Genomic DNA, 27,367 nt, shown 5'->3' with positions numbered 1-27,367 from the left:
TATTTATTTTATTTACTGTCACATTAATATGTAATTCTACACATATATATTAATATGTGGAAAAAATACAAAATGACGCATTGAAACAACCATAATTTTTACATTTAATTTCTTTGTAATTTCTTTTTTTAAGAAAAATAATAGCAAATAAAAAACAATTAATGACATATTAATAAGTCATTTTCTTTAAATACGTCACAAAAAAGACGTATTGAAAATTAACAACATGTCAATGCAACATTTCTAAACCACTTTAGTAGATGCTGGGTATACAAAGCTTCAGTATATTTTCAGTTGCTCTATCACTTCTTAATAATCTTAAAATTTTACCTTTAACATACTCTTTCTTCTGGAGACCTCTCTGAATTTTACAATGATCAGAGGATTAAGAACAGCTAGAACAAGGATGGGACCAAACCGCAGCAGGATCTCACTCAGGATAATGTATGTCTGAAAAATAATTGCTGTAAGTACAAGTGGCTTCACCATTAGCATCTAGCTGCGGCGACCCTTTATTATATTGACTTAAAATATAACAAGGGAGGGGGGTATCATTCTATTGACCCTTACTCCAGATTCTGTTTATTCCATTTGTCCCCTAAGTTTTATAATAACCTTTCTCGTATTCATTCGAACCGGTTCTCATCCATACGAAAAAACTATGTCTAGCATCGTTTTATATCCAGCTTTCTACGAATATAAAAATGTACAATCATGAGATTAAAATCAGTTTTTTTAGCCCGTGCCTTCGGCACCTCGGGGCTAAAAAAACTGGTTTTAATCTTATAATTGTACATTCTATATCCGCGGAAAGCCATTTATAATACGATGAAAGAAATAACTATTTTCTAATTCATTAGATTAACAACTTTGGGGAGTTTTAATGAATTTTGAATTATTGCTTTATCAAGTTATCAATCACTTGTTTTAATATACAGAATGGGTAATTTTGTTTATTAATATTGGACATGTAAATAAATTAATCGGCCATTGTCCTATCTCTTTTTATCAGTGCCATTACTCAATAGTGGATAAATTACACTACCCAAAGAATGGATAAAACCTTCCTAGAACTTAAATAAAGCTTCACTGGGAAGAAAAATCTTTAGTTATTAAGAGACAGGCAAAAATTAAATCTTTTATATTTATATATAAGGAAATTTACATATCAATAAATCTTACAGCCTTGATTTTGATTTGTAAAGGTTTTGAACATAAAAAAAAACTGAATCTAATAGCCTATCTTTTAATCTTGATTTTCTGTACAAGCATATCTAGGATTAAGATATCATTACTATATATGCATACCAATTTTTTTTTTTTTTTCTGGCAAACTAAACAATCTTGGTATGTGTACATAATATGGAATTTTACTTTTGTGTTCAATATAAACTCAAAATAAATGCTCATTCTCTCCCCCGAGAATATTATTCTATTTAACTTGTGACAATGTATTTATACAGGGAGGGAGGGGACAATGGGCTGTTTATTATACTTGTCCCCAAAGTTTTATGATAAAGTTTTCTTATTTGGTTTTGTGACTTTTGTGACTTTTATTGAATTTTGATTAAGTTCATTAAGTTGAATGTCGAAACGTTTCAACCAGTTATTGTAATCTACAGAATTTTGTGTATCATTGATTAGGATATACACCGATTTATCGGCCATTGTCGTATCCCTTTAGATCCCTGGTAGTTGTATCTATTTTCTCAGATATAATTGGTGTACCATCCATTCCTCAACGTTTTAGATAATCAGAAAAAAAGATAAATTAGAAAACGTGTAGCAAGCGGTAGGGCTGTTTGTGCTGTAGTAATACTTTTTCCAGTTTTGATATTGTTTTGGAGCTTTTATAGGGCTTATAAAAATAACGTTCTTCTGGCCTACTATTGGTCAATTTAAATGTAATCTGGCCTGCTATTGGTAATTTAGTCTGTGTATTGGCCTATCATTGGTCAATTGTATTATGTGGTGTCATTTTTTTAGGCACTAAAACGAGCTTCATTATTTTGATAACCTTGACAAAAGTAATGCACAATATAAAACTATATCAAGCTTTTAAAAGCAGTCTTTCCCATTGAGATTACTGAGAATTTCACGCATTGCTGGCGATTCAGTATAAATATACCAGGGATCTCTAGCCGTTAGATAACATATTTTATAAGTAACTAGCTGCTTCGCCTCTATCCTCTAGGGGCTTTGCCCCATGAGGTAGTTTAAAAAAAAAATAAAAATAAAAAATCATTTCGGATGCTGCGAACCATACTCCCCCTCAATTTTTTTTTTTTTTTTAGGGGGAAGGGGGAAATTTCATTTTTTGGGGGGTTGAGGGTGTCTAACCCCCCCCAGAAAAAAGCTTAAAACCACCACAGGACCAATAGGTATATACCCTGAAGAGTAGAATCCGATCAGTTCAGTAGTTACCGAGATCTTAAGCTTCAGACGGACGGACGGAGGGACAGACGGACGGACGGACAGACAGACGGACGGACAGACATCAAGCTACTTTGTATTATAGATATGTCAATAACAAAAAAATTAAAATCAAGACTGCCCTAAAACTTTTTATTATTAGAGGAGGGTTAATTTTCAATGTATCATCTAATTTTCTACTTTTTATATAATCAAATGAATTATAAAATTGATAAAGCCTAATATAGAATGAAGCAGCTTATAGCGCCTGTAAAAATGAGGTCATACAATACAAATGACCAATGATAGGCCAGTATATTAAAAATTTGTCAATTAAAATGTATACTGGCATATCATTGGTCATTTAGATTATATAACGACATTTTTTAAAGGCCCTATGGGCTGCTTCTCTAGAATTTCTAAAGTGACGGCGGGCAATACCTGATAAATAAGCTTACACGTCTGGACATTGCAGTATAATTAGGATCAGGACCAAAATACTACACATAGCAAAATATAGCATAGCCATAATCATTATGGGATGATTTTACAACAAAAAATTTCGATGATTTTTTTCTAAAAACTCTTTTCGAAAGATTGTTAATTTTCAACATTTAATTCTCATTGAAAAGACTAGATTTTTGCATTCGTCTAGTTATTCATGTAATATTTTTTTATGTGCTTGTTTAAAGATTTATATCTAGCAAACACTTGTCAAATTTATTTGTGAGGAGGGCTTTGAAAAGTTGTCTTGATCCTAGTACAGTGAACAGTATAAAATAACATTGTATACTGTATCAGGGAGGTAGGGGACATTGGGCTGTTTATTACACTAGTCTCCAAAGTTTTATAGTAACATTTTCTTATTCGTAGGGTTAACAACTTTGGGGACTAGTTTTGATTTTTTTATTGGTTAGTTCAGTAAGTTATTAATTATTATTGTAATCTACAAAATGGAAAATTTTGTATATCATCATTGGGGATGTACATCAATTTATCAACCAATGTCTTATCCCTTTAGATCTCCGATGTTGTATCTAAAAACAATGGCAATATAATAATATATGCATTGAACTTCTTAATATATATTTATATACGAAATACAGTAGTTAAAGGGTGTGCAAAAAAAATGCGGACATTTTTAAGATTGAAATTGCGCGGCTTTTCTTAATAGTAGAAAAATACTACGCATACCGTTAACCGCTAAGAAGTTTATTTTTAGGAATATAAAAACAATTCCTGTGCTACGCATAGTTTGGGAGCTACGTGTTAAAATAACCCAACTGACTTAAAACTTGACCTGCGAGTAAATTTTGGGACATTTTACCATCTGGCTCCTATATTATTTGTAGCACAGGAACCGTTCTTATATTTCCAAAAAATACGGTTCTTAGCGGTTCTAACGGTATGAGTAACATTTTTCTACTATTAACAAAAGCCGCGCAATTTGAAATAAAAAAATGTAGGCATCTCTTTTTGCAAAATATCATCTCTAATTTTTAGTTATATTTTAAAATAGTTTTACATCAGTTGGTACATTTTAACACATAGCTCCGTAATACGTAGCAGAGGAATCGTTCTTATATTTCAAAAAAAATAGACTTCTTAGCGGTTCTAACGGCATGTGTAATATTTTTCTACTATTAACACAAGCCGCGCAATTTCAATTTTAAAAATGTCCGCATTTTTTTTAACACCCTTTATGAATGTTTTTATTATTTATGCAGTAATATTTAAAATTGAAGGAGGATTATTTTTCCGCTTAATTCCGTAAAGTTGAGTGTTAGAATTCTTATATCCCTAATTTAGAACAGCTTGACTTAATAATAGCATTTGACTATAACCCAACATTAAACTTTACGGAATTACACATTGGTTTTTCTTTTGTAGGTTAATTATTTGTTCAATTAATAAGCCTTAAAAGCCCTAATAATCCCCAATGATGATACACAAATTTACCATTTTCTGAAAATTACAATTAGTAGTTAAAACGTTTGGATACTCAAAATAATAAACCAATCCATTAAAATTCAACGAAAGTCTCCAGAGTTTTTAAGCCAACGAATCAAAAAAACTTTAATATAAAAATTTTAGGAACTAGTGTAATAAACAGACCAATGTCCCCTCCCTCACTGCTTTGGATGCATTAATGATTTTAGTATTTTTTCACTTTTATTGATCTAAAATTTCCATAAAGAAGTAGAGAAATAACTTATTACCTGAGAAATTAAAACTCTCCACTAACATTTTTGACAAATTGTTTTTAAAAAAATTTCATGATAATCTTCACGAAATTTAAGTTTCAAACTAGCCATGTAAATAATTTTTCCTTTGACCGTACGACAGACGGGCGCAGTGAGTTATAAACTAAATAGTCAAGATTAAAGAACAAAAAGTTTACATTAACACTAAACCTAAAATTGTAATTTCCAGTTTGGTTTCGAAACTGATTAATATCCGCTGAATTACAGCCGGTTCTCAGCCATACCAAAAAAATTATGTTAAGCATCGTATTGCAGATAATTTTCCACAATTATCAAAATAGAAATCATAAGATTAATCTTATAATTTTTCATTTTGATATCTGCGGAAATCTGTCTATAATACGATGCAATATTTGACTATTTTTCTGTGACTTGCACACACATTAGATCTCAATGTGTGAGAATGTGAGTGTGTGTGTTTGTGAATGAGTGTGTATGTGTGAATGTATTAACATGTATGATTACAGGTATAAAACAGATTGCCAAGTATTCTCAAGAGCAGATATGTGGAGCCATGCCATTTTTTATTATAATTCCAGTTACAGGAGATATAAAGATATTGTTTTTTTTTAAATAGTCAATTTTTTAATATTGTACTACGGTTTTATTAATATTAGACATATAATTAATCATAATTGCTTTGAATATATATGAACTTTAATGAATAAAATTGCATAATATATCCTATTTTCAATGTTGTATATTCATATGACAAATTTGATAAGTTTATAGAACCTTTATATTTTACATACAGATCGCAAGGGATAGAGAAATTGACAGTAAATGCATCTTCCCTAAAAAGTTTACTTTTGTGAGATTATGTCCAGGGGTGAAACCTTTAGAGAAAATGCATTAGAGATTAACTCAACTGACATTGCACCTTTCCTTTCTGAACTTCAATGTTCTAAAATCTTTTATTATTCTCCAGAATAATCTTTTTTGCAAAATATCTATTCTTACTTATTATGTTGTGGGGCTAAATTAAACATTTTTTAGTCCGGCTCCAAACTCCAGAGCTGATAACAGGCTGGCGGAGAGGCATCCAAGCTTACAACATATTTGTTGATGAATAATTTCCTTCAATGAATGCTCTGTGCTGTGCATTCTGGATATTCCAGGGATCTAAAGGGATAAGACAATGATCGATAAATTGGTGTAAATCTCCCATGATTATCCACAAAACTGTCCCTTCTGAAGATTAAAATTAGTGTTTGCAACGTTTAGACACTATTCTTGATGAACCAAACAATCAAAATTCAATAAAAGTTCCTTACGTAATTAAGCAAACGAAAAAGAAAACGTTATTATAAAACTTTGAGGTCTAGTTTAATATGAAATGTACCCCCCCTCCCTGGAATATTCTCTAATTTACCATTGCCAACATCATTGTCGGGTTGCATGCAGTTCCATTAGAATAAAACACTAGAAGGGGAAGGGGTTAAATAATTGAATACCCCTTTCCCAAGGACCCTAAGCCGACTTTCAATTGAGTCTTTGAAAAAACAACAAATACCGTTGGGAATATTATTAGAGCCTAGTCGCTACAAAAGAGCAGAAAGCAAAAAAAGTCCAAAAAAGGGGTATATCTAGGTTGCTGTCTGGTTATACATCTATATTATACATTTATTGTCGTTCCTAGAACAAGGGCATAAAATACCTATCGGAAACAATTTTAAAGCTACGGAACAATTCCAATTCACAGCTCTTGTTACTCCCAAAGGCTTTACATTTGAAGAATTGTAAAGAAATTTATAAAGCTTTTCTTAAATGTTGGCTTAGTTTGAGTCAGCTGCTGCAAAATGAAAAAGCATTACTAAAAAATAAATCTTTTATTTCTTAACCCTAGAACCTTAAACAAGGATGATCTAAATCTTTAAAGTAAAGCTCAAAATATTTGACGCTCTGTATAGAGCCTAAAAAATGACGCCATACTATACAAATGACCAATAATAGGCCAATACACAGACTAAATTACCAATAGCAGGCAAGTATACGTTTTAATTGACCAATGCAATGGTAGGAAAGTATGATGTAATTTTTTAATAGGCACTATGAAAGCTTTTAAAAATTTGTATTGTGATATGTGAGACTATTTCTAATAACTTGATTTTAGTTGCTATGTATAAATACCATACATTGTTTGTGTCTAGTCGGACATTAGATAATAATACAGATATTTTCTCCTATTCTAATAGCATAGTTACCCTATTTATTATTGTGTCTAGTCTGACATTAGATAATAATACAGATATTTTCACCTATTCTTGTAGCGTAAATACTCTATATATTGTTGTGTCTGGTCTGACATTAGATAATAAAACAGATATTTCCACCTATTCTTGTAGCGTAAATACTCTATATATTGTTGTGTCTGGTCTGACATTAGATAATAAAACAGATATTTTCTCCTATTCTAATAGCATAGTTACTCTATATATTATTGTGCCTGGTCTGACATTAGATAATAAAACAGATATTTTCTCCTATTCTGGTAGCATAGTTACTCTATATATTATTGTGTCTGGTCTGACATTAGATAATAAAACATACATTTCCACCTATTCTTGTAGCGTATATTCTCTATAGATATTTTTTAAAAGCGAAGCTTTTCTATAATTAGGATCGGTCCGTTCGTCCATACGTCCGTCCGAGATAGATAGCTTTTATTCGTTAATTTAGGCATGTTACATATCGATTTTAAACTTTGCATGATGATTCCTGTAGTAGTTGGGTACTATTTAGTAAGCGTAGCAACTCTATAATCATTACCAGAATGTCCGCACGTCCATTTTAAACATGTTGATTTTTCTACTTTTTTAACAACAAATTTTTATGTCATCTAATTATCCGTTTGATCTGATTTTTAGTTTATTGATTCCTGAGACAACAATGAACAATATTTTAAGCGAAGCAACTCTATAATCCAGTCCTAAAAATGTAAGTATGTCCATAAACATTATCCTATATTAAGTAGTTTTTCAACAAATTTACTTACAATTTTGCTTCGACTCTTCTACTTTTATATTCTGATTATTCAGTTCTTATATTATACAAGTGTTAATGTCCGTTTGTCCTACCGTTTCTGTGCTTCGCTTTTATGGATGTTGTCATCCTTGTTAAGACATAAACATCTAAAAGGAGGAAAACTATATTCAAGTAACAGGATATCTGTGTCTGTACCGAAGTATCTCGCTGACCGATACGGTCCTTTTACAGGGTATCATTTCATAGGTCATGGGAAGGTTTATAACTATTTTGGAGAAGGATATTACCATCCTCTTAAGAGAAATAGCCTCTAGAGAAAAATTAACCCCCCAAAAATTTAATTTTTTTATTTTAACTACAATTGAAAGTGGATGGGGGGTCGACTTCCACCCAGCCTCTAGGGATGTATCCAAAAATCAAAAAAATCTAACGCTGGCCATAGGCCTTTTTTGATATTTCTTGGGGGAAAAACTGATCTTAATGGATATAGAAAAGAAAAAGAGTAAAAGCACAAAATATTACCAAAAAACAATTATTGTAAAAATACAGTTGTATATATTCAAATACTCAATAATTAATAAATCCAATAAATTTAAAAGCATCATTAATATTTAAAAATCACATATAATCACAAAAAAAAATATATTCTATGTTTATATTGTGTTTCATGTTTTACAGTTACTTCGCCCAGAGTGGAGGCAAAGAAGGTCAGGAAAATTGCCTGAAACCATCTAAAGTCATTTATAAAGCTTCCATGAAAAGCAAAATTACTAAGGAACTGCATTCTATCAGATCTTTAAAGTGGCAATTATTTTCACCTTTTATTAGACCAAGGCATTTTTGCAATTATTGCTAATAACACTTACGCCTGACATATTAATAGTAGGTGATATTTTAAAAGTCTTTAAAGACGAGAATCAAAGACATTACTTTTCGGACAACGAAAGACTTTGAGTTTTTGTAACAGGTTAGTCTACTTTTTAGGAAGCAGCGTATAGTGTCTATAAAAAGATGATGTCAGACAATGCAAATGACCAATGATAGGCAGTATAAATTTCAATTGACCAATGGTAGGCCAGTATTACGTCAGTTCCTATATGAACTATAAGCTGCTTAACTTTTTAGTAACTTTCCAAGAACTCTAAATATCCTGCACATTCCATTCCCATAAAAATAGGCTAAAACCTGTCTAATGAAGACGTACACACAAAAATACATTCACAAAAAATCATGTTTTATTGTACATATCCTAATATTACAGTAAGGTTTTTTTTGTCTGTAGCTAGCTTAAGATTTTGATTACTACTGAACAGATTGAGTTCTTTATTTTAAGGAAACTTCTTGTAGATCCTTGGATGGTTTTAGGCTATTTTCATACTTTCCATAATCCTTCGAATACATAGCTCCTAGATGCTATGAGCGCTGTCGTTATGTATATATTTTGTAAAGAAGGTGTATCAACTTTTTTTTTTATAGCTAGCCGGTTCTTTTAGTAAGTAGTAGATGTAAAATTTTTCATAGAATTCAGATATGCAATCGGTTTTTTTGTAGACCTCTTATTTTTAAGTAATTTAAGTTTAAAAAAAAAATGAAGTCGATTTTAAGGTACTAAAATGCAACAAAAAAAAGAAAGAAAATGGCCATTATGAACAAAAATAGTAAGATCTTTAATTTGACACCTTACTTTTTAAATTCTGTCAGGTAATTATTGAAAAAATCGATTTTTTTAAACCCACGAGAATAAAAACTTTGAACTTAATTTTATCATTTCACAGGTAAAAAAATATGGGTTCATATATACCTTTAGAATCAGAAAAATATTACGAATCCATTGTAAGCAAAATTGAAAAAAAAGTTTACAATATAGTATATAAACTACAATAAAAGGAATTATATGAAAATATCATATTATATTATACAGGCAACGTCTTAATTCTTGAATTGAGTATAAAAATGGGAAGGGGGTAAAGAGGGGGTAAAAAAGGGAAGACAAAAGTGTTGCCTGAACAAAAAATATAATTGGCCATTTGTTTATTTTTTTACTTTTTTTTCAATTTTGCTTACAATGGATTCATAATATTTTTCTGATTCTAACGGTATATATGAACCCATATTTTTTTACCTGTGAAATGATAAAATTAAGTTCAAAGTTTTTATTCTCGTGGGTTTAAAAAATCAATTTTTTCAATAATTACCTGACAAAATTCAAAAAGTAAGGTGTCATATTAAATATCTTACTATTTTTGTACATAATGGACATTTTCTTCCTTTTTTTGTTGCGTTTTAGTACCTTAAAATCTACTTAATCTTTTTAAAAAAAACTTAAATTACTTAAAAAATAAGAGGTCTACAAAAAAACCGATTGCATATCTGAATTTTATGAAAAATTTTACATCTACTACTTACTAAAAGAACCGGCTAGCTATAAAAAAAAGTTGATACACCTTCTTTGATAAAATACAGAAATAGAATCCCAACTTCTTAGAAATCTAAGGCCTACTCTATATTGGTTTTAATTTGAGTAGGTTATGTTGGCAAGAGATTGCAGAGGAAACCTAGAGCAAGAAAACTGTGTATTGTATAATATCCTGGCACCCACAGGGAGGGAGGGGACATTGGTCTGTTTTTACAGTAGTCCCCAAAGTTTTATAATAACGTTTTCTTATACGTTGGATCAAAAACTTTGGGGACTTTCATTGAATTTTGATTGGTTGATTCATTAAGTTGAGTGCCCAAACGTTCCAACCACAAATTGCAATCTGCAAAAGAATTTGTGTATCATCATTGTCTTATCCCTTTAAATCCCTGACATCAAATACCTTGCAAATAGAGTCCAACTTCTGCAAAATGGTGGATTGTTGAAAAAAATGTAGTTTTTGCATAAAAGTGTGTTCTAAAGAGCTTATATGTTTCTCTTACTCGTTTAGGTAGCTAATTTCGTAATCGTTTTGCTACTATATAACTAGTTAATCCTATTAGTGAGAATCACAAACGAAGATAAGTGTCCCTAATGGTATTTTCTTATGTCAGGCTTATGTAAGCTTTTAGTTAAGTATACCTTTGGAGTTTCTTAGTTATTGTTAAGTATTCCTAAATGTAGTAATGTCAAGTAAGACTTAGGAAAGGTTTAGGGGTTCCTATTTTGTTCTTAGTTACATTAAGCTATGTCAAGAAAAAGCAGGTTTGATGATATACGAGTACCTTTTGGGTTATGTCTTAAAACAGCCAATTGTTTTTCTAACTAAAATTTTGGAAAAATATTCCTATCTTTTTTAAGTTTTTGAGCACGGTTCCTTGTAAATTCCGCCACATACATCCTATCTGTGTTATAAATAATAGCAAGTAACCATCTAAGGCCTCTTTAAAGATATTTTTGATTTTTCTAATTATAAAGAATGGTTACTTAAAAATATTTTTATAGGGTGATTTTTTTAATAGAAAATATGGTAAATTAACCTCCCCCAATATATATAAAAAACACAAATCATATTCAAATATTGGAAATGGGCAGGTGTCCTAAACATTTGCAAATTATTTTTTTCGTTAAAACGAATGAACAACAAAATATATGTGATCATTTCATTCTACATTTAAAGAGGCATAATTCAAAATTTATTACAATGAGTACACTTTTAGTTATCTATAATTTTTCTTTTTTTCTATTTATGTAGACAAAAAAAAACTTTGCTCTAATTAAGACTTGTCTTTCATATTTTTTTAAATTTTATTTCTTAATTATTTAATTAGGGTTACATAAAATTACTTAGGTATACTTAAAATATAAAAGGTATCTTATCTAGTTAAGTCAGCTAGAAAGCAAGTACACATTCTCATTCAATCCAGGAAGGGAGGGGTCATTGGGCTTTCTAAAATATTACATTAGTCCCCAAAGTTTTATTATAACGTTTTCTTATTCAATAGCTTAATAACTGTTGGGACTTTTTTCAAAATTTTAAGTGGTATGTTTATTAATCTTAATATCCAACCGTTTCAATAACTAATTGTACAGGACAATGACGTCCAAGCTTTTTTATGTTGGGCGGGGGGGGGGGGGAGGGGTGTAAAAATTAAAATGCAAAAGTTTTGCCTAGGCATCACCAAATTCAATTTGGACGGAATATCAATCTATCTACTATTGTCTTATCCCTTTAGATCCCTGATTTCCTCTACTTACAAATGAAAGATATGTTCATAGATGTTCCTTAATATACGCCAAAATTTAAAAATAAAGTAAAGTGTAAAAAATTCAAGGGCCATTAAAAAGAGATATAATATAGGGTGTCTAAAATATCTTGCTAGCTTCTGGAATAAATCGGTTTCTTTTCATGGAAGCTTCTTATATTTGTTATATTTGTAAAAAAAGGAAACTGTTATTCTTGCTTTAAAAAAACTTTTTAAAATAAAACAAACTGTTTTCAAGCGCAGTTCTTAGTCCAGACACACACAGACATACATTCTATCTTTCGGCTCTAAAGATACATAAACCCCTCTAAAGATAGTAGATTTATAAGAATTGCTTCAAAATATTTTGTAAAGGATAATTTTTTTATTCGCAATTTGCTTAGTATGGTCCGAATCATGAATTATAATCAAATGGGCAGATGCTAAACATTTAAAAAACCTTTTTGGTTAAAATGTATAAACAACAAAAAAGATTATTAAGATTAAATTTTACAAAGAGACATATAAAAAAACTTATTACAATGAGTATAATACTATTAATTCATGATCTTTCTTAAATCATTTTTTTTTACTTTAGTAAACTTGAAAAATCTTTGGTCCATAAAACATTAATTTTATGATTTTTATTTTAATTTTAATTTACTTTATAAGGCTTACCTAAATTTTACATTGAGAAAGGCTACATACACTTTAGTTAAGCTTAGCCATCCTTTTTTATAAAGTAGTAAGCGTTTTTTGTCTGTACTGAAGGATCTCGCTAACTGCTGAACCGATTTTGTTCTCCTTCACAGTGAAGCTTCTTATAGGTCCTAGGAAGGTTTTAAACTATTTTGGGGGAGGGTGTCTTTACCCCCTTCCCCCCCAAAAATATTTTTTTTTTTATCTTTTTGAAACTCAAATTTTAAATGGGATGAGGTCGACTTTTCCTCCTCTTACCTTTAGTAAAGTGCCCCTAGATGCTTCTAGGGGCGTATCCGCTAGTACATATAAAACTAGGAAACGTTTTTATAAATAAGCCAAAACAAAATTTCTTAACTGCAATACACAATTTTCAAAATTTCAAAAATTCAAGGAAAACAGGTTCTCAAAGCTGCCTAAAGTTTCCATGCATAAAAAACTTCAGCATAAACTTTCTAAATTAACTTCATTATTTAACCAAAAAAATTCAAAATGAAGAAACGCTAGGAGAGGCTTACATAAAAAGATAGGGTATACTAAAAGGGTTCTTGATTGGAGAGAAAGCAGGTAGACAATAAAGAAAGGAAGGGGGGTAGACAAGGGTTACTTAGAAATTAATGTAAGTATAACTTTAAGGAAGGCTTACATAAAGAAATAGGTATACTTAAAGTGTTCTTAAATGGAGAGAAAGCAGGTGAAAATTCAAAAAGAAGAAATGTTAGGAGAGGGGAAGGGGGGTTGACAAGAAGTACTTACAAATTAATGTACGGTTTTCATGACAAGTACAACTTTACATAAAAAAAAAGCAATCTTAAAGCCAAACAAATAGAATTTAATTGGTTATTTTTAAAAACAGCAAATTATTTGTTCTTTTAGCTTAAAAAATTTTTTTAAAAAAATTTTAGGACAAAATACAACTTTTTGGGAGGAATATTTTCCACCCCCCCCCCCCACAGAATATGGGAGGTGGGTCACAAACTCCCAAAATGCTAACTTTTTTGTTTATGGTCGGAATTAAAAAATCTTTTCAAAAAACCTTAGAGTAGAGTTCAAAAGGTTTTTTTTTCAACTCCTAGTTATATGCCGTAGCCATATTTAAAAACACCTAAATTTATTGGGGGGAAGGTGGGGAGGGGGGGTTTACATCCCCTCCCCCCCATTTGGACGTCCCAGCTCACAGACAAACATCCTATTTTTGTTATTTAAAATAGCAGCTACCCCTCAAACTTAAAAGTTATTAGATTCACAAAGAAAGGTTAAAAAAACAGGCATCCAAAGGGATAAAACAAAAGCCAATAAATTGATGTGCAACCCCAATGATGATACACAAAAATACCCCTACTGTAAATTAAAATTTATGGTTAAAACGTTTTAACAATCAACTTAATGAAACAACCAATCAAATTTTACTAGTCCCAAAAGTTATTAAGCCAACGAATAAGAAAACATTATTTTAAAATGTTGGGGACAAATGAAATAAATCAGAGCTGGATCTTTAAATCATTTCAATGGTGCGCTAAACCACCCCGTGCACCATTGAAATGATTTAAAGATCAAGCTCAGGTATAAAGTTAGCAGGGATAAGACAAAAGCCAGTAGACTAATGTACAGCCCAAATGATGATACACAAAAATACACCTACTGTAAATTAAAATTGAGTGTTGAAACGTTTGAACACTCAACTTAATAAAACAACCAATCAAATTTTCAAAATGTTGTTATTCCAACAAATAAGAAATTGTTATTTTGAAATGTTGGGGACAAATGTAATAAAGCTGAAAACCATGTTTGTGATTTAAAAAAAATTAATTTCGTTATTGGTATAAGCTAGTAATAAATAGCCCATTGTCCCCTCTTTCTCTATTAAAATAAAACATGTGATGTTTTATTAGCAATTTTCTTAGCATAGTAAAAAAAGTTTTCAGTGTTCTTTTCACTAAATCAACACTTAATAATAGATAGGCGAAGCATTGCCAAAAAATACTTTAATCAAAAATAAGTCATTTAAAGCTGTCATTCAAGTTTTGAAGAAATAAAGGAACACCAATAAAGAAATTATCAAGTAAGAATTATTGAAAGGTATAATATAGATACATACTCCCAAATTCAGCCAATAGGAATACAGGGGAGGATCAATCTGCCATATATTGGATAGAAAGTAAACAGAATTTGGTTAGAAAGAGCAATTATCCTTTCATATCATTCGCAAAATGAATCAGCTATAAATAGTCTTTCTTAGGATAAGCCTTTGCTTAGGTTAATCATATGGTTAAAAAATTTCTTCCCTCACATGATGTAAAGCATACAACATAACATATATAAGAAATCATCTTTAAATAGTTAACTTTTTTTGGGATAAAGATAACTCTTTGGAAATTCCTTATTAAGTTGGGCCCGATTTACCATCTAGATCTACTATATCTATTGGTTCATTATACTATACTTTTGTACTTTCTCTGTAGAATATTTTTTTAAAGGTTATTATCTAAAACAGCTAATTGTTCTTTTAGCTTAAAAATTAAAAAAAAAGTATTATAGCCTTCATTAGTTTTTAAGAAGTCCCACACACACAGACACACATCCTGTTTTTGTTATACATGATAGCTACAACCCCTCTAATATTTAAAGATGTTAGATTTTTAAGTTAGGTTAAAAAACGTTTTTTAAAATGGAGGCTTTTCTATAATTAGGGTCGGTCCGTTTACGTTCGTCACAGAGAGTTAGCTCTTTTCGTTAGTTTAAACATGTTAGAATTGTCCTATCGATTCCAAACTTTGCATGATGATTCCTGTAGAATTTAGAAACTCTATAATCAATACCAGAATGTCCGTACGTCCATTTGAAACATGTCAATTTTTAACTTTTTTGCAATGATAGTTTTAGTTTATAGTATTTATCAAAACATACTCAAAATCTTAAACGATGGGTGATTTCGTAGAGAAATGTTACTGTTTTCAATATTTTCAAAATACTAAAATAACCCTAAAAATATACAAATTCCCCGATATATTCAAACGACCGGAAATTGAGACTTCACACCTTTGTTAACATTTTCATACGGATAGAAGGGGTCAACTTATGCTAGATTTGGGATGTATTTGTAAGATACTACATATGTTCACATATCTTTACGGTCAAACATTGTCAGAAAATCATAAAAATTCCGGAAAATATTATCATACGAAGAAGGTTTATGGCCTCACTAGAATTTTATGACTTGGAATAATAAAGGTTTGGTGAATACATTTTTTTTCTATCATCACGCAATCTCGTAGCAAGATAGTTAATCTTAGTTCTTATTGCTAATTTCGCTTGTTTTTTTATTTTCATTTTGGCAGCATTTCATGCTTAATAAACCAACCAATCAAAATTAAAGAAAAAAAGTCTCCAAAGTTGTTATTTGCAACTCTAAATGTGTTAATGTTCGTTTTAGAGCTTTGCTTTTATGTATGTTGTCATCCTTGTCAAATAACATATTACAGAGTAGCTTTGTAACTAAAAATTCAAAAAATCAAAATGTTTAAAAAGGAGTAGCTTGGCTTCCGCTCTGAATGTAACTAAACAAGTATGATAACACCCTTAAAAGCAAAGCTCAGTGAATATAAAGTCAGACAAACAAATATAGAGTTAACAGCGCATTTAATATTAAAAATCATGTTGAACAAATTTTATTATAAATCTAACCAAAAAATAATAAACATTCAAATTCTCAGAGACTCAGTCATACTTACAATTAATATAAACCGCTTTCTAGGATATAGAATGTACAATTATAAGAATGCTTAAATTAAATGAAATAATCAAAATTATCATGCATTTTAAATTTGTTTCGCTTTTATGGATTTTGACAATTTGTGTATTGTAACTTATAAAAAAATTGCTCATTTGTAAACATCATATTCATGACCAACTTCCTATCATAAAGGGGAGGGGGAGGACTATATACTGTTAAAGTTTAATAAATGTATGTCTAAGCTAAGCGAGGTTTTTCTATAATTTGTGTTGGTTCTTGAGACTTGACGCGTTGGTCTGTGCATCATTAATTTAATGTATAGATATTGTATAGATTTAGAAAGCGTTGCAACTATATAATACTTACTTATAATTTTGATTATACTTATACATTTATGCTTATGTTAATGTTTGATTGTACTACCATTTCGCTTTTATGGATGTTGTGATCCTTGTTGATATAATTAAACCTTAAAAATATTCCTCACCCCCCCCCCCCCTTCATATTTATATTTGACTTACAACTTTGGATGGAAGAAAATAATACCCTTTAGGATTTAACTTTCACTTGACCTATACTGAACTCCCCCCCCATCTCTTTTAGCAAAAGTTGACCGATGATCATTCATCATATATCATACATCATAATAGGGGGAGGGGAGGGATCTTTTACTTACAACGAGACTTAAATAAATATAAGAAGAGTATAAGTATTTAGAAAAAAATAACATCCTATTATATAAAGAAGTTGGAGTTTTTTGTCTTAAGCTTTAGATTTCAATAACTGCTAAACAGATTGGGTTCTCTATTCTAGGTAAGCTTCACATAATTTTTGTGATGGTTTTATGCTGTTATATTTTCATATTTAAGGTTTACGATGGTTTTAAGCTATTCTTTAGTTCTTTTTTTGCCCCTTCGAATAAAGAGCCTCTAGATGCTAGGGGCGTAGCTGCTAGTATACATATAATAGGATACTAGTTCAGATATTTTTTAAGCTACTGACCCAAAAAAAACAAAAATAACAACACAGCACAAATTTTGCCGTTGAATGTGTGCGTCTGTTTTGATCTAGCTGAACTTTACAGGTTAGCTTCTAATAGGTAAAACCCTCTCAATATTTTTTAACATTCTTACATAAAGATCATAACAGAAATTCTTTACTGTCCCCAGGGAGGAGGGTGTATTAGACTGTAAATTAAATTGGTACCCAAAGTTTTAAAATTACTTTATTTTATTGGTTGGCGCAAAACTTTGGGTACTTTTATTGTATTTTCATTGGTTGGTTTAAGACTATCAGTGTCCACACTTTTCAACCAATAATCTTAATCTACATATGGGGTAATTTTGTTTATCATTACTGGGGATGTACCAGGGGCATCCAAGCTTATTTTTTTTTTGGGGGGGGGGGGGAGGGTAAATATTTTTTTTAATGGGAGGTTATTTTTAACATATGGTTTTGTTTTCAATTCTAAATATACTACAAACTACGCTTGAAGTTAACCAGTATTTCTTGTAAAAAAAAGTAACAGGATGTCTTTATAACTTATTGTTTCTTTGGATCAATATGATTTTAACCCTATTTTATGGGGGGGGGGGGGGGTTGAAAATGTATGAAATCTGAGTACTAAGCTTATTGAACTAGCAGAGTCACGGAGAGGGTGGACATTGGACTATTTCAGAGCTTCCCTTTCATGGATGTTGTCATTCTGTTTTTATAACTTTTATAAATGCTCAAATTAAAATTAAAATTTAGAAAGCGTAACAACTCTATAATCGTTACCAGAATGTCCGTACAACTATTTTAAACATTTTATTACTATTTTATTACATACAAAATGATATTTTATTTTTCTAAAAAAATAGCTGTTTTAAGGCATACAAAAATTATTGCATGAGAATACTGAAGGGGTTGGAAAGACAAAAGTATAAGTACAGATTCTATATATAACATATCTCCGCCCATTTCCCTATCCAATTTAAATTTTAGCTAACAAAAAATTGCTATTTGTTCTGAACGGACGGAACGATCCTAATCATAGAAAGCTTCGCTTAAAAAAAAAGCTTATTATATAAGTTTTACAAGCAGAGAATCAATACAAAACAAACAGATTCTATTTTTAAAAAAAGATTAATTTTGCAGATTTGTAATTGATTGCTTTCTACCTATTCCCTAGAAAGGTCCAAGTCATGCTCTAACTAAGGATCTCACTAACCGCTGAACCAATGAACAATAAAGCTTCTTAATTAAAAGTGAAAGTTAAATTTTGTTTCTTTTAACTTTTAAAACTGCTCATATTTAAACATCAAGTTCCAAAAATGTTAGTATGTCCTTAAACAGTATCATCCATTTAGGCAGTTTGCAACAAATTTACTTACAATATTCTTTGTACTGATGCATTAATATTCTGCTAATTAAGTTCTGACAATCTACAAGTGTTAAAGTTTGTTTGTCCTTCCATTTCAGAGCTTCGCTTTTATGGATGTTGTCATCCTTGTTATATAGTGATTTCTTACCTTGGTATAGCCACCATGTGAAATATAGGCTAATCGAATATTAGAAATAAGCAAGTGTTGAATCTATGTACTTTTTTGTTAAAATGAATGAACATCTATATAGATGTTAAAATTAAAATCTACAAAGAGTCACATATTATCAAATTTGATATGTTTGTTACAAAGAGTAGCTTTTATTTCTATAAGATCTTGCCTTATAATTTTTTTCTATTGTAGTAAAATTAAAAATAATCCACACAAAGTCGACATCAAATTGTCTGCATATGAAAGAATTTTAATTCTTATTATTTTAAAATTAATTAAGGTAACCTTTATTTTTCATAAGTAAGGCTTGGAGAAGTGGATCAAAAGGGTTGATATATGAGTTAGGGGCATTGAAAAGGGGGAGGGGATTAGACTAGCTTTACATAAAGAGTTAGGTATAGCTAAAGGGTACTTAATTGGAAAGAAAGCAGGTAGAGGAGAGAAGAGAGGGGAAGGGGGGGGGTTGATAAAGGTTACTTAGGAAACTTATGTAAGGTTTTTAGTAAAACTTTAAGGTAGGCTTACATTAAAAGTTAGGGACACCTAAATAAATTAAGGTATTCTTAAAGGAATGAGAAAGCAGGTAATTTTTCTTTCTTCTCTAACTTGTTTTAAAACACCTTTGACAACCAATGAATAGATATTTAAGATCTAGATGGTCTATCTGGCATCAAATTCTGTTATACATATAAAGCGGTTCCTATAAGACAAACCCCTTTGTTAATTTTTCAACTTTTTTATTTCATGGGTGGATGATCTCCAACACCACCTTAAATTTTTAAAAAAATACTTTTCTTTTATTTTATATTTTTTTGGGGTTGAGTACCCTCCCAAACCCCCTTAAATTAAAAAAAAATTAACTTTCATTTTCGAACCCAGTAATAGTGTCAGACTGATTATGACGTAACAAAAAAAATTAGCCAATGAGAGGACATTATTGACCAATGGTAAAATTCATAGTGGCCTCTCATTGGCTAATTTTTTTTGTTACGTCATAATCAGTCCGACACTAATAATTTTTTAATTTTTTTCTTTTATTTTTGAATTTTTTTAGGGGTGAGGTGACCTCTCACACCCCCAAAAAAAAATTTTATCTAAAATTTTTTTATCTTCCATTTTAAAATTTTTCTTCCACCCGGTACAAATATTTTTTTCTTCCACTTTTCATTTTTTAAAAAATGTTTTGTCTTCAATTTCAAATTATTTTTTTTTTGGAAAAGGGGTGACCTTCCACACTCACTAAAAAGATTTTTCTTGTCAAAAAATGGCGTGCGAAGCGTGCCGCAAATTTTTTTTAACCTCCTTAAAATTTTTACCCTGGGGGTAAAATTTGCTTGGGGGGGTAATTACTCCAACTGAAATCTGTTTGCAGGGGTAAATTTTGTTTACCCCCCCCCCCCCAAATTTACTCCTGGGGTAAAATTTTTTGGGGGGTAATTTAAATTTTATTAAATATTTAGTACTAAAAATGCACTGGAAGCGCGCCAAAAAATTTTTTGTTAGAGATTTTTTATTTTGGGGGGGGGTATTTATCCCTCCTCAAATTGTTTGAGGGGGTTAATCCCCACTTCACCCCCTCTTTGGACATCTATGCCTGGAGGATCAGGACCTTCAGAATTATACATGGAACCTGAAATTGACTTGTATACCTATATTTCTTACTAGCGGCTATGCCCCTAGTGCCTAGGGGCACTTGAGGAGGGGGAGTCAAATTTGATTACCCAATATCTTATTTTAGATTTTATAAGAAAAAGTAAAAAAAAATTTTGTTGGGTAGAAAAATTTTTTTTGGGGGGGGTTTGCCTAGATATACCACACTTTTCTGGGATCTTGCTGTGTCAAGTATCAACTGTTGGGAATATCAAAGGATGACTCCATGCAAAATTTGAGCCGGATCCGGCCAAAACCGGCCGTGAATTTTATGAAAAAACCGGTTTTTTCCCGGTTTTTAGTGGGTATCTGTAAATCGATTCAGCTGGAGCAAAACCGGTTGGAGGTACAAAAAATTTTACTTTACGTGAAATTTAGCCAATGCAATTGCCTACAAAAATGTACTTCATCATCAACTTGATTGGACAACTCTTTCTCCTCCTAAAAACCGGTTTTTCATAAAATTCACGGCCGGTTTTGGCCGGATCCGGCTCAAATTTTGCATGAAGTTATCCTTTGATATTCCCAACAGTTGATACTTGACACAGCAAGATCCCAGAAAAGTGTGGTATATCTTGGGGTGCCCCCCCATCATCATTTTTAATTTTAGTTAAAAAATTTTAAAAAAAAATTGTGGGGGGGGGTATTTTTCATTTTTGGGGGCGTTGGGGTTATTCCACCCCCCAAGAAAATAGTTATAAACCTTCCTGGGACTTATGAGAAGCTACCTTGTTAAGGAGAACCCAATCGGTTCAGCGGTTAGCGAGATCCTTTGGTACAGATACACAGACAGACACACAAACTTCCTGTTACTTTAGTATAAGGATGAGGATGTACTACTACAGGTTTGGGGGGATGTTTTATGGGGTTCAGGAAACCCTCCTCCAAATAAAATAAAATGGAGGGGATGAAAAATATATCTCCCAAAAAGCTGTATTTTGTCCAAAGTTTTTTTTTATGTTTTTTTTGGTGATCCCCCCCCCCCCCCTAAGTAAAAAAGGATGTAAAAACAAAGGTTGTTGAATAACAGTGTGGAGGAAGCGAAAATTCATTATCAAACAGGGGACATGCACAATTTTTTTTAGCCCTCTAGCTTTAATAGGAGCTGAGATAATGGGGGGGGGGCATTGAACTACTGATAAAGGTGCGGCAAGGGGCCCAACTGTTAAGGGTTAAGTCTCACAAATTATGAATCCCGATTGACCATCTAGTTCTATTATATCTATTGGTTAATTATACTGTAGTACTGCTGTACTTCCTTATTATTTTTTTGGTTATTTTTAAAAACAGCAAATCGTTCTTTTAGCTTGAATTAAAAAAAAATATTATGGCCTTAAATAGCTTCAAAGTTTCTATTTAATTCCCATGCACACACAGACATACATCCTATATTTGTTATACATAATTGCGGCTACTTTTCTAAACTTTAAAGATGTAAGATTTATAAAGAAAGATTTTAAATTTTTTTTTGTACAGAGTGATTTCTTTGCTTGGTATACAGGCACTACATGAAATATAGATAAATCACATGACTCATAATCAAATATTTGAAATGGAAAAAGTGCTGAATCTTTGATCCTTTTTTGTTAAATTGAATGAACAACTATGGCGACGTGAAAATTAAATTCTACAAAGAGTTATATTTAAAACTTATTACAAAGAGTATGCTTTTAGCTCTATATGAATCTATAAGATTTTTTTCTATTGTATTAAAGTTTAATTTAATCCACAAAATTTTTTGTTAAAAAAATATATCAAATTGTTAAGCTAAGAAACAATTTTATTCATTATTTTTTTTTAATAAATTAACGACACCCTTAGGTAAACCTAGGTGGAGAATTATATGAAAAGGGAGGATTTATAAGGCTGGGGCATCATAAAGGGAGAGGGGTTTATGATAGGGATTCCTAAATCTTTTACTTAAAAGATAGGAAGAGTTTTTATTAATCAGCTAAAAAATCTCTTAATTAGTAAAAACAAGATTAAGATTAAAGGGACTGTGAACGTAAATTTTTCTCATCTTAATATCAAATCTTAACATTATCTCATTCATAATAACTCACAGATAGAGCAAAACGCGCTTTTGTTTGCTTAAAAAACGGCTTTTTCCGACGATTTTTATAAGGTACGGGGAAAGGAAGAAATTTTCCGTATTATATAAAATGTGCATTAAATTGCTTTTTTCTCCCATTATAACTAAAATTAAACTTTTTCACATAGTTCTAGATTTTTCCTAACAGTTAAGCTGACTTTTAACATAATCCTTGCTTTAATCCAATGTATAGTTACTTAGAAATTGATAAAATAAGCAATATTTTTTTATTGAAAACCAAATACAATAACAAAGCCAGAAACAGGTTTTTTATTAGTATCCAATTAACTTTAAATGGCCCATCTCTCGCCCACCTTTAATTACAAAGAAGTTGTATCAACTTTTTTGCTTTTTATTTAAGATAGCTAGCCGGTCCTTTCAGTAAGTAGTAGATGTAAAATTTTTCATAGAATTCAGATATGCAATCGGTTTTTTTGTAGACCTCTTATTTTTTAAGTAATTTAAGTTTTTTTAAAAAATAATTAAGTCGGTTTTAAGGTACTAAAACGCAACAAAATAAAAGAAGAAAATGGCCAGTATGAACAAAAATAGTAAGATCTTTAATTTGACACCTTACTTTTAAAATTCTGTTGAGTAATTATTGAAAAAATCTATTTTTTTAACCTCAGTTTAATAAAAACTTTAGACCTAAATATTTTCTCAAACAGACATAAAAAACATGGGTTCATATATACCTTTAGAATCAGAAAAATATTATGAATCTATTCTAAGCAAAATTGAAAAAGTTTTATAAAACTATAATAAAAAAAATAAGTTTATTTTAAGAATCATAATTTTCGGCTTTAAAGGGTTAGCTTGAATAAAACCTAAACAAAAGACAATGCAATGTAGCAGATATTTTTTAAACACAAGAAACAATAATGAATTTTTAACTGCATTGTTTTGAAGTTTATAAACAGACTGATGCATATTTGTTCATAATTTTTCATTCTTTACATATTTATTGTAGTATCTATTGTATATATTGTATGAACGTTCTCCTTTTTTTCTGGCAATTCTATAGGTTAATTTTATAGATTAAGCTTCCCGATTCGTCAATTTTTGCGATTTGTGATTGGCTAGTTTAGTAGTTACAATTCTTAAAATAACTTTTTTATTTTTTCTATTTTTTATTACAATTTTTTTTAACTTTTTCAATTTTGCTTACAATGGATTCATATTATTTTTCTCATTCTAATGGTATATATGAACCCATATTTTTTATGTCTGTATGAGAAAATATTTAGGTTTAATGTTTTGATTAAACCGAGGTTAAAAAAATAGATTTTTTCAATAATTACTCAACAGAATTTTAAAAGTAAGGTGTCAAATTAAAGATCTTACTATTTTTGTTTATACTGGCTATTTTCTTCTTTTATTTTGTTGCGTTTTAGTACCTTAAAACCGACTTAATTATTTTTTTAAAAAACTTAAATTACTTAAAAAATAAGAGGTCTACAAAAAAACCGATTGCATATCTGAATTCTATGTAAAATTTTACATCTACTACTTACTGAAAGGACCGGCTAGCAATCTTAAATAAAAAGCAAAAAAGTTGATACAACTTCTTTGTAAATAATAAAGACGCAATATTTCTTTATAAACAGTCTGATAAAAGTGTAAACTAATTCTCCAAAGTGGGTTATTTATTGTTCAACACAATAAAAAAGGATATTATTATTTTATATAACCTATGAGATTCAACCCTTTGTAGACAGTGAGGTATTTTTTTGTCAATAATACGAATTTAAAATATGTCTTTATTACCTAATTACTACGTTATAAAAAAACGAATCGGCAATTTTATAGCATGAAATAAATCCTTAACAGTAAGTAAATTGTTTCAACTATATATGACAAGTTAAATATCCCTACAAACATTATAAGAAACAAAAACGTTCAGATTTTCCCTGTTTTTTCCTTTTTCCCTCTCAAAATACCATAAAATCAAGGCATTATTTCTGGATATTTTTGTGAATAGGACATTTTTGGTTGATCAGTGTAGTGAAATGTGCTTAGTAAATGTTAAGATTTGATAATCAGATGAGAAATTTTTACGTTCACACTCCCTTTAAGGGAAAAAATGTAGAAAACTTAAAATAGAATATACAGCCTCATGATAATTTTTAACGCCTCTAAGTCTAATGAAACTTTTCTTATATAACCCCAATTGAAAAAACACTAAGGGACGGGGGGGGGGAGGGGAATGGTGAGTGTTATGGCGGCTATTCATTGGGGGGTAATCGTTTGAAAAGGGTAGATGTGGAGGGGGGGCTGGCAAAGGAAGACAACTTAGAGTACCTTATATTGATATGATAGGTTTATGTAAGGCTAAAGTATTCCTATCAAAATCTTTACCTAAGCTTGACATTACTAAATTTAAGGGTAGACTATCTCCCCTAAACTAAAGTAAGGCTAAAGATACCCTTATTTTTAAGGGGTCCCTAATAAACCGTTTGTGATTAGCTTTATTATGATTACAGCTGATCTGTTTATAAGATATGCCATTTCATGTCATGTAAGGTTTTAAAATTATTATTTGAAGTTTTAATATCACATCTTTATTGTATGAGCTATAGACTATAGAGATTAAAACCATGTTTTTGGTTGTTGTTGATTCCCTCCTCCTCTAAAACAGTCTCTAAAAGGCTAAGTGGCTTTTCTGGTTTCTATGAATTAATGCATTTCACCAAAATTCATTTAAACATACATGATATACAAGGAATACACAAGAGAATGAATATCTTAATATATTTCTTGGTAAAATAAAATATATGCAAAATTTGAGCTATTTTATCTGGCCTATTTAGAAGATGAATGATGTGGTAAACAATTTGATAGGCCTTGTGTCCAGTGAAACCATTATTCACAAGGCTAGTCAGGCAATGGATATAAAATATTCGTGGATATTATGACAGGAGAAAAGATGTCGTCAATTTAGGCTGCAATATACCCTCGCATTTCTTCAGTAGGAGGAAATAGGATAAAGTAAAGGGAGGAGATCGTTATTTTAGCCGGCTACATTTTTTACTTTATTAAAGAACATGAAAATCTGGTGTAAGATCCAAGTAATAATAAATCCATTGCTCAGCCTTTAAAGCATACATATGATGATAAATTATACAAAATGGGGAGAGATATATTTTTGTGTATGCTAAACCTTTGTGTTTGTATCCGTTTATATGAATGTAATGTATGTATAGTATATCATTAAGGAGCAAAGCTTTTTATTCAAATATTGCAAATAAAAAAGAAATATATATATTTTTAAAAGCTAAGCTTTTCTATAATTAGGGTCGGTCCGTCCGTACGTCCGTCCGAGACAGAAAGTTTTTATTCGTAATTTAGGTATGTTAGATTTGTCCTATCAATTTCAAACTTTGCATGTTGATTCCTGTTGTAGATAGGTACGATTTAGAAAGCGTAGAAACTCTATAATCATTACCAGAATGTCCGTACGTCTTTTTTAAACATGTTGATTTTTCTACTTTTTGAACAACAAATTTTTATGTGATCTAATTATCCGTTAGATATGTTTTTTGGTATATTGATTCCTGGGACAACAAAGAACAATATTATAAGCGAAGCAACTCTATAATCAAGTTCTGAAAATGTGAGTATGTCCATAAACATTATCCTGTATCAAGCAGTTTTTCAACAAACTTACTTACAATTTTGCTTCGACTCTTATACTTTTATATTCTGAGTATTCAGTTCAGACACTATACACTGTTGGCTAGAATTGAATCAAGACAAAAGTAAGTGCCGAGCCCTGGGACCTATGTATGGTGAAAATAGACATAAAACTATGATGATTCCAGGTAAAACCAAAATATTTCAGCGGGGGCTTTTTGAGGAAATTAGATTTAAAAATTTCAAGTTCAATTTTCACCCGCTAGGAGTTGCCGCATAATCATGACAAGAAAAGCAAATATTATTTATTTTAAATTTTGAACAACTTTGCTTTTATGAAGTCCTTCTTAAAACCTCTCTATGTATGATTTATTTTAGGCTGAATTTTCGTGACCTTTGCAAAGCAAGTGATAAACATGGCCATTTATTAACTCCCTTCAGGAGTGGTTTTATGAAGAACTTTACAAAAGCAAAGTTGTTCAAAATTTAAAATAAATAATATTTGCTTTTCTTGTCATGATTATGCGGCATCACCTAGGGAATGAAAATTGAACTTAAAATTTTCAAATCTAATTTTCTCAAAAAGCCCCCGCTGAAATATTTTGGTTTTACCTGGAATCATCATAGTTTTATGTCTATTTTCACCATACATAGGTCCCAGGGCTCGGCACTTACTTTTGTCTTGATTCAATTCTAGCCCACAGTGTATAAAGTGTTAATGTCCATTTGTCCTACCTTTTCAGTGCTTCGCGTTTATGGATGTTGTCATCCTTGTTATATAACTTACGGGAGGGATTCTCAATTCTTATACAATATTTTAGCGTTTTTCTGTTCCCTATCCCTACAAGAATCTTAAGATTTTTTTTTCATAGCCTACTATGAAAATGCTTTTAAAAAACACTTTATAAATTGTGTAGAGAAAGAGGGCTATATGTCCTACACAAACTATAAAGAGGATATTGCCTAGGAAATAGAGATAATAAGAGACCTGCTCTCTAAAAGAGCCAATATGATGACAGTTGAAAAACAACCCGGCCATTATATTGGTTGAAATTGTGTACAAATTTTGGTAGGTAAGAGCATAAAAGAGTCTGATATAAATAGTCGCATTTTTGAAGCTTTTTTGGGGTAAATTATATCGTGTAAAAATTTAATTCCTAGTATAGTGTGAAGCACATGACCTATAGTAGTTATAAATAGT

The 27,367-nt window shown here is 30.6% G+C and overlaps 1 protein-coding gene across 1 annotated transcript in view; it reads right to left on the bottom strand.

The window, feature by feature from the left end:
• Positions 1-27,367, bottom strand: part of LOC145315727 (putative G-protein coupled receptor AH9.1) — a 48,075-nt gene that overhangs the window by 6,672 nt on the left and 14,036 nt on the right. The window contains exon 6 of the mRNA XM_080155762.1: positions 331-450. Coding sequence (XP_080011888.1) covers positions 331-450 — 120 coding nt within the window. The remainder of the gene's footprint in view (positions 1-330; positions 451-27,367) is intronic.

The sequence above is a fragment of the Acartia tonsa genome, chromosome 4, assembly GCF_053477335.1.
Source record: "Acartia tonsa isolate MP-2025a chromosome 4, ASM5347733v1, whole genome shotgun sequence".
In the NCBI taxonomy this organism is placed as follows: domain Eukaryota; kingdom Metazoa; phylum Arthropoda; class Copepoda; order Calanoida; family Acartiidae; genus Acartia; species Acartia tonsa.
This window is presented reverse-complemented; position numbering and strand designations above follow the sequence as displayed.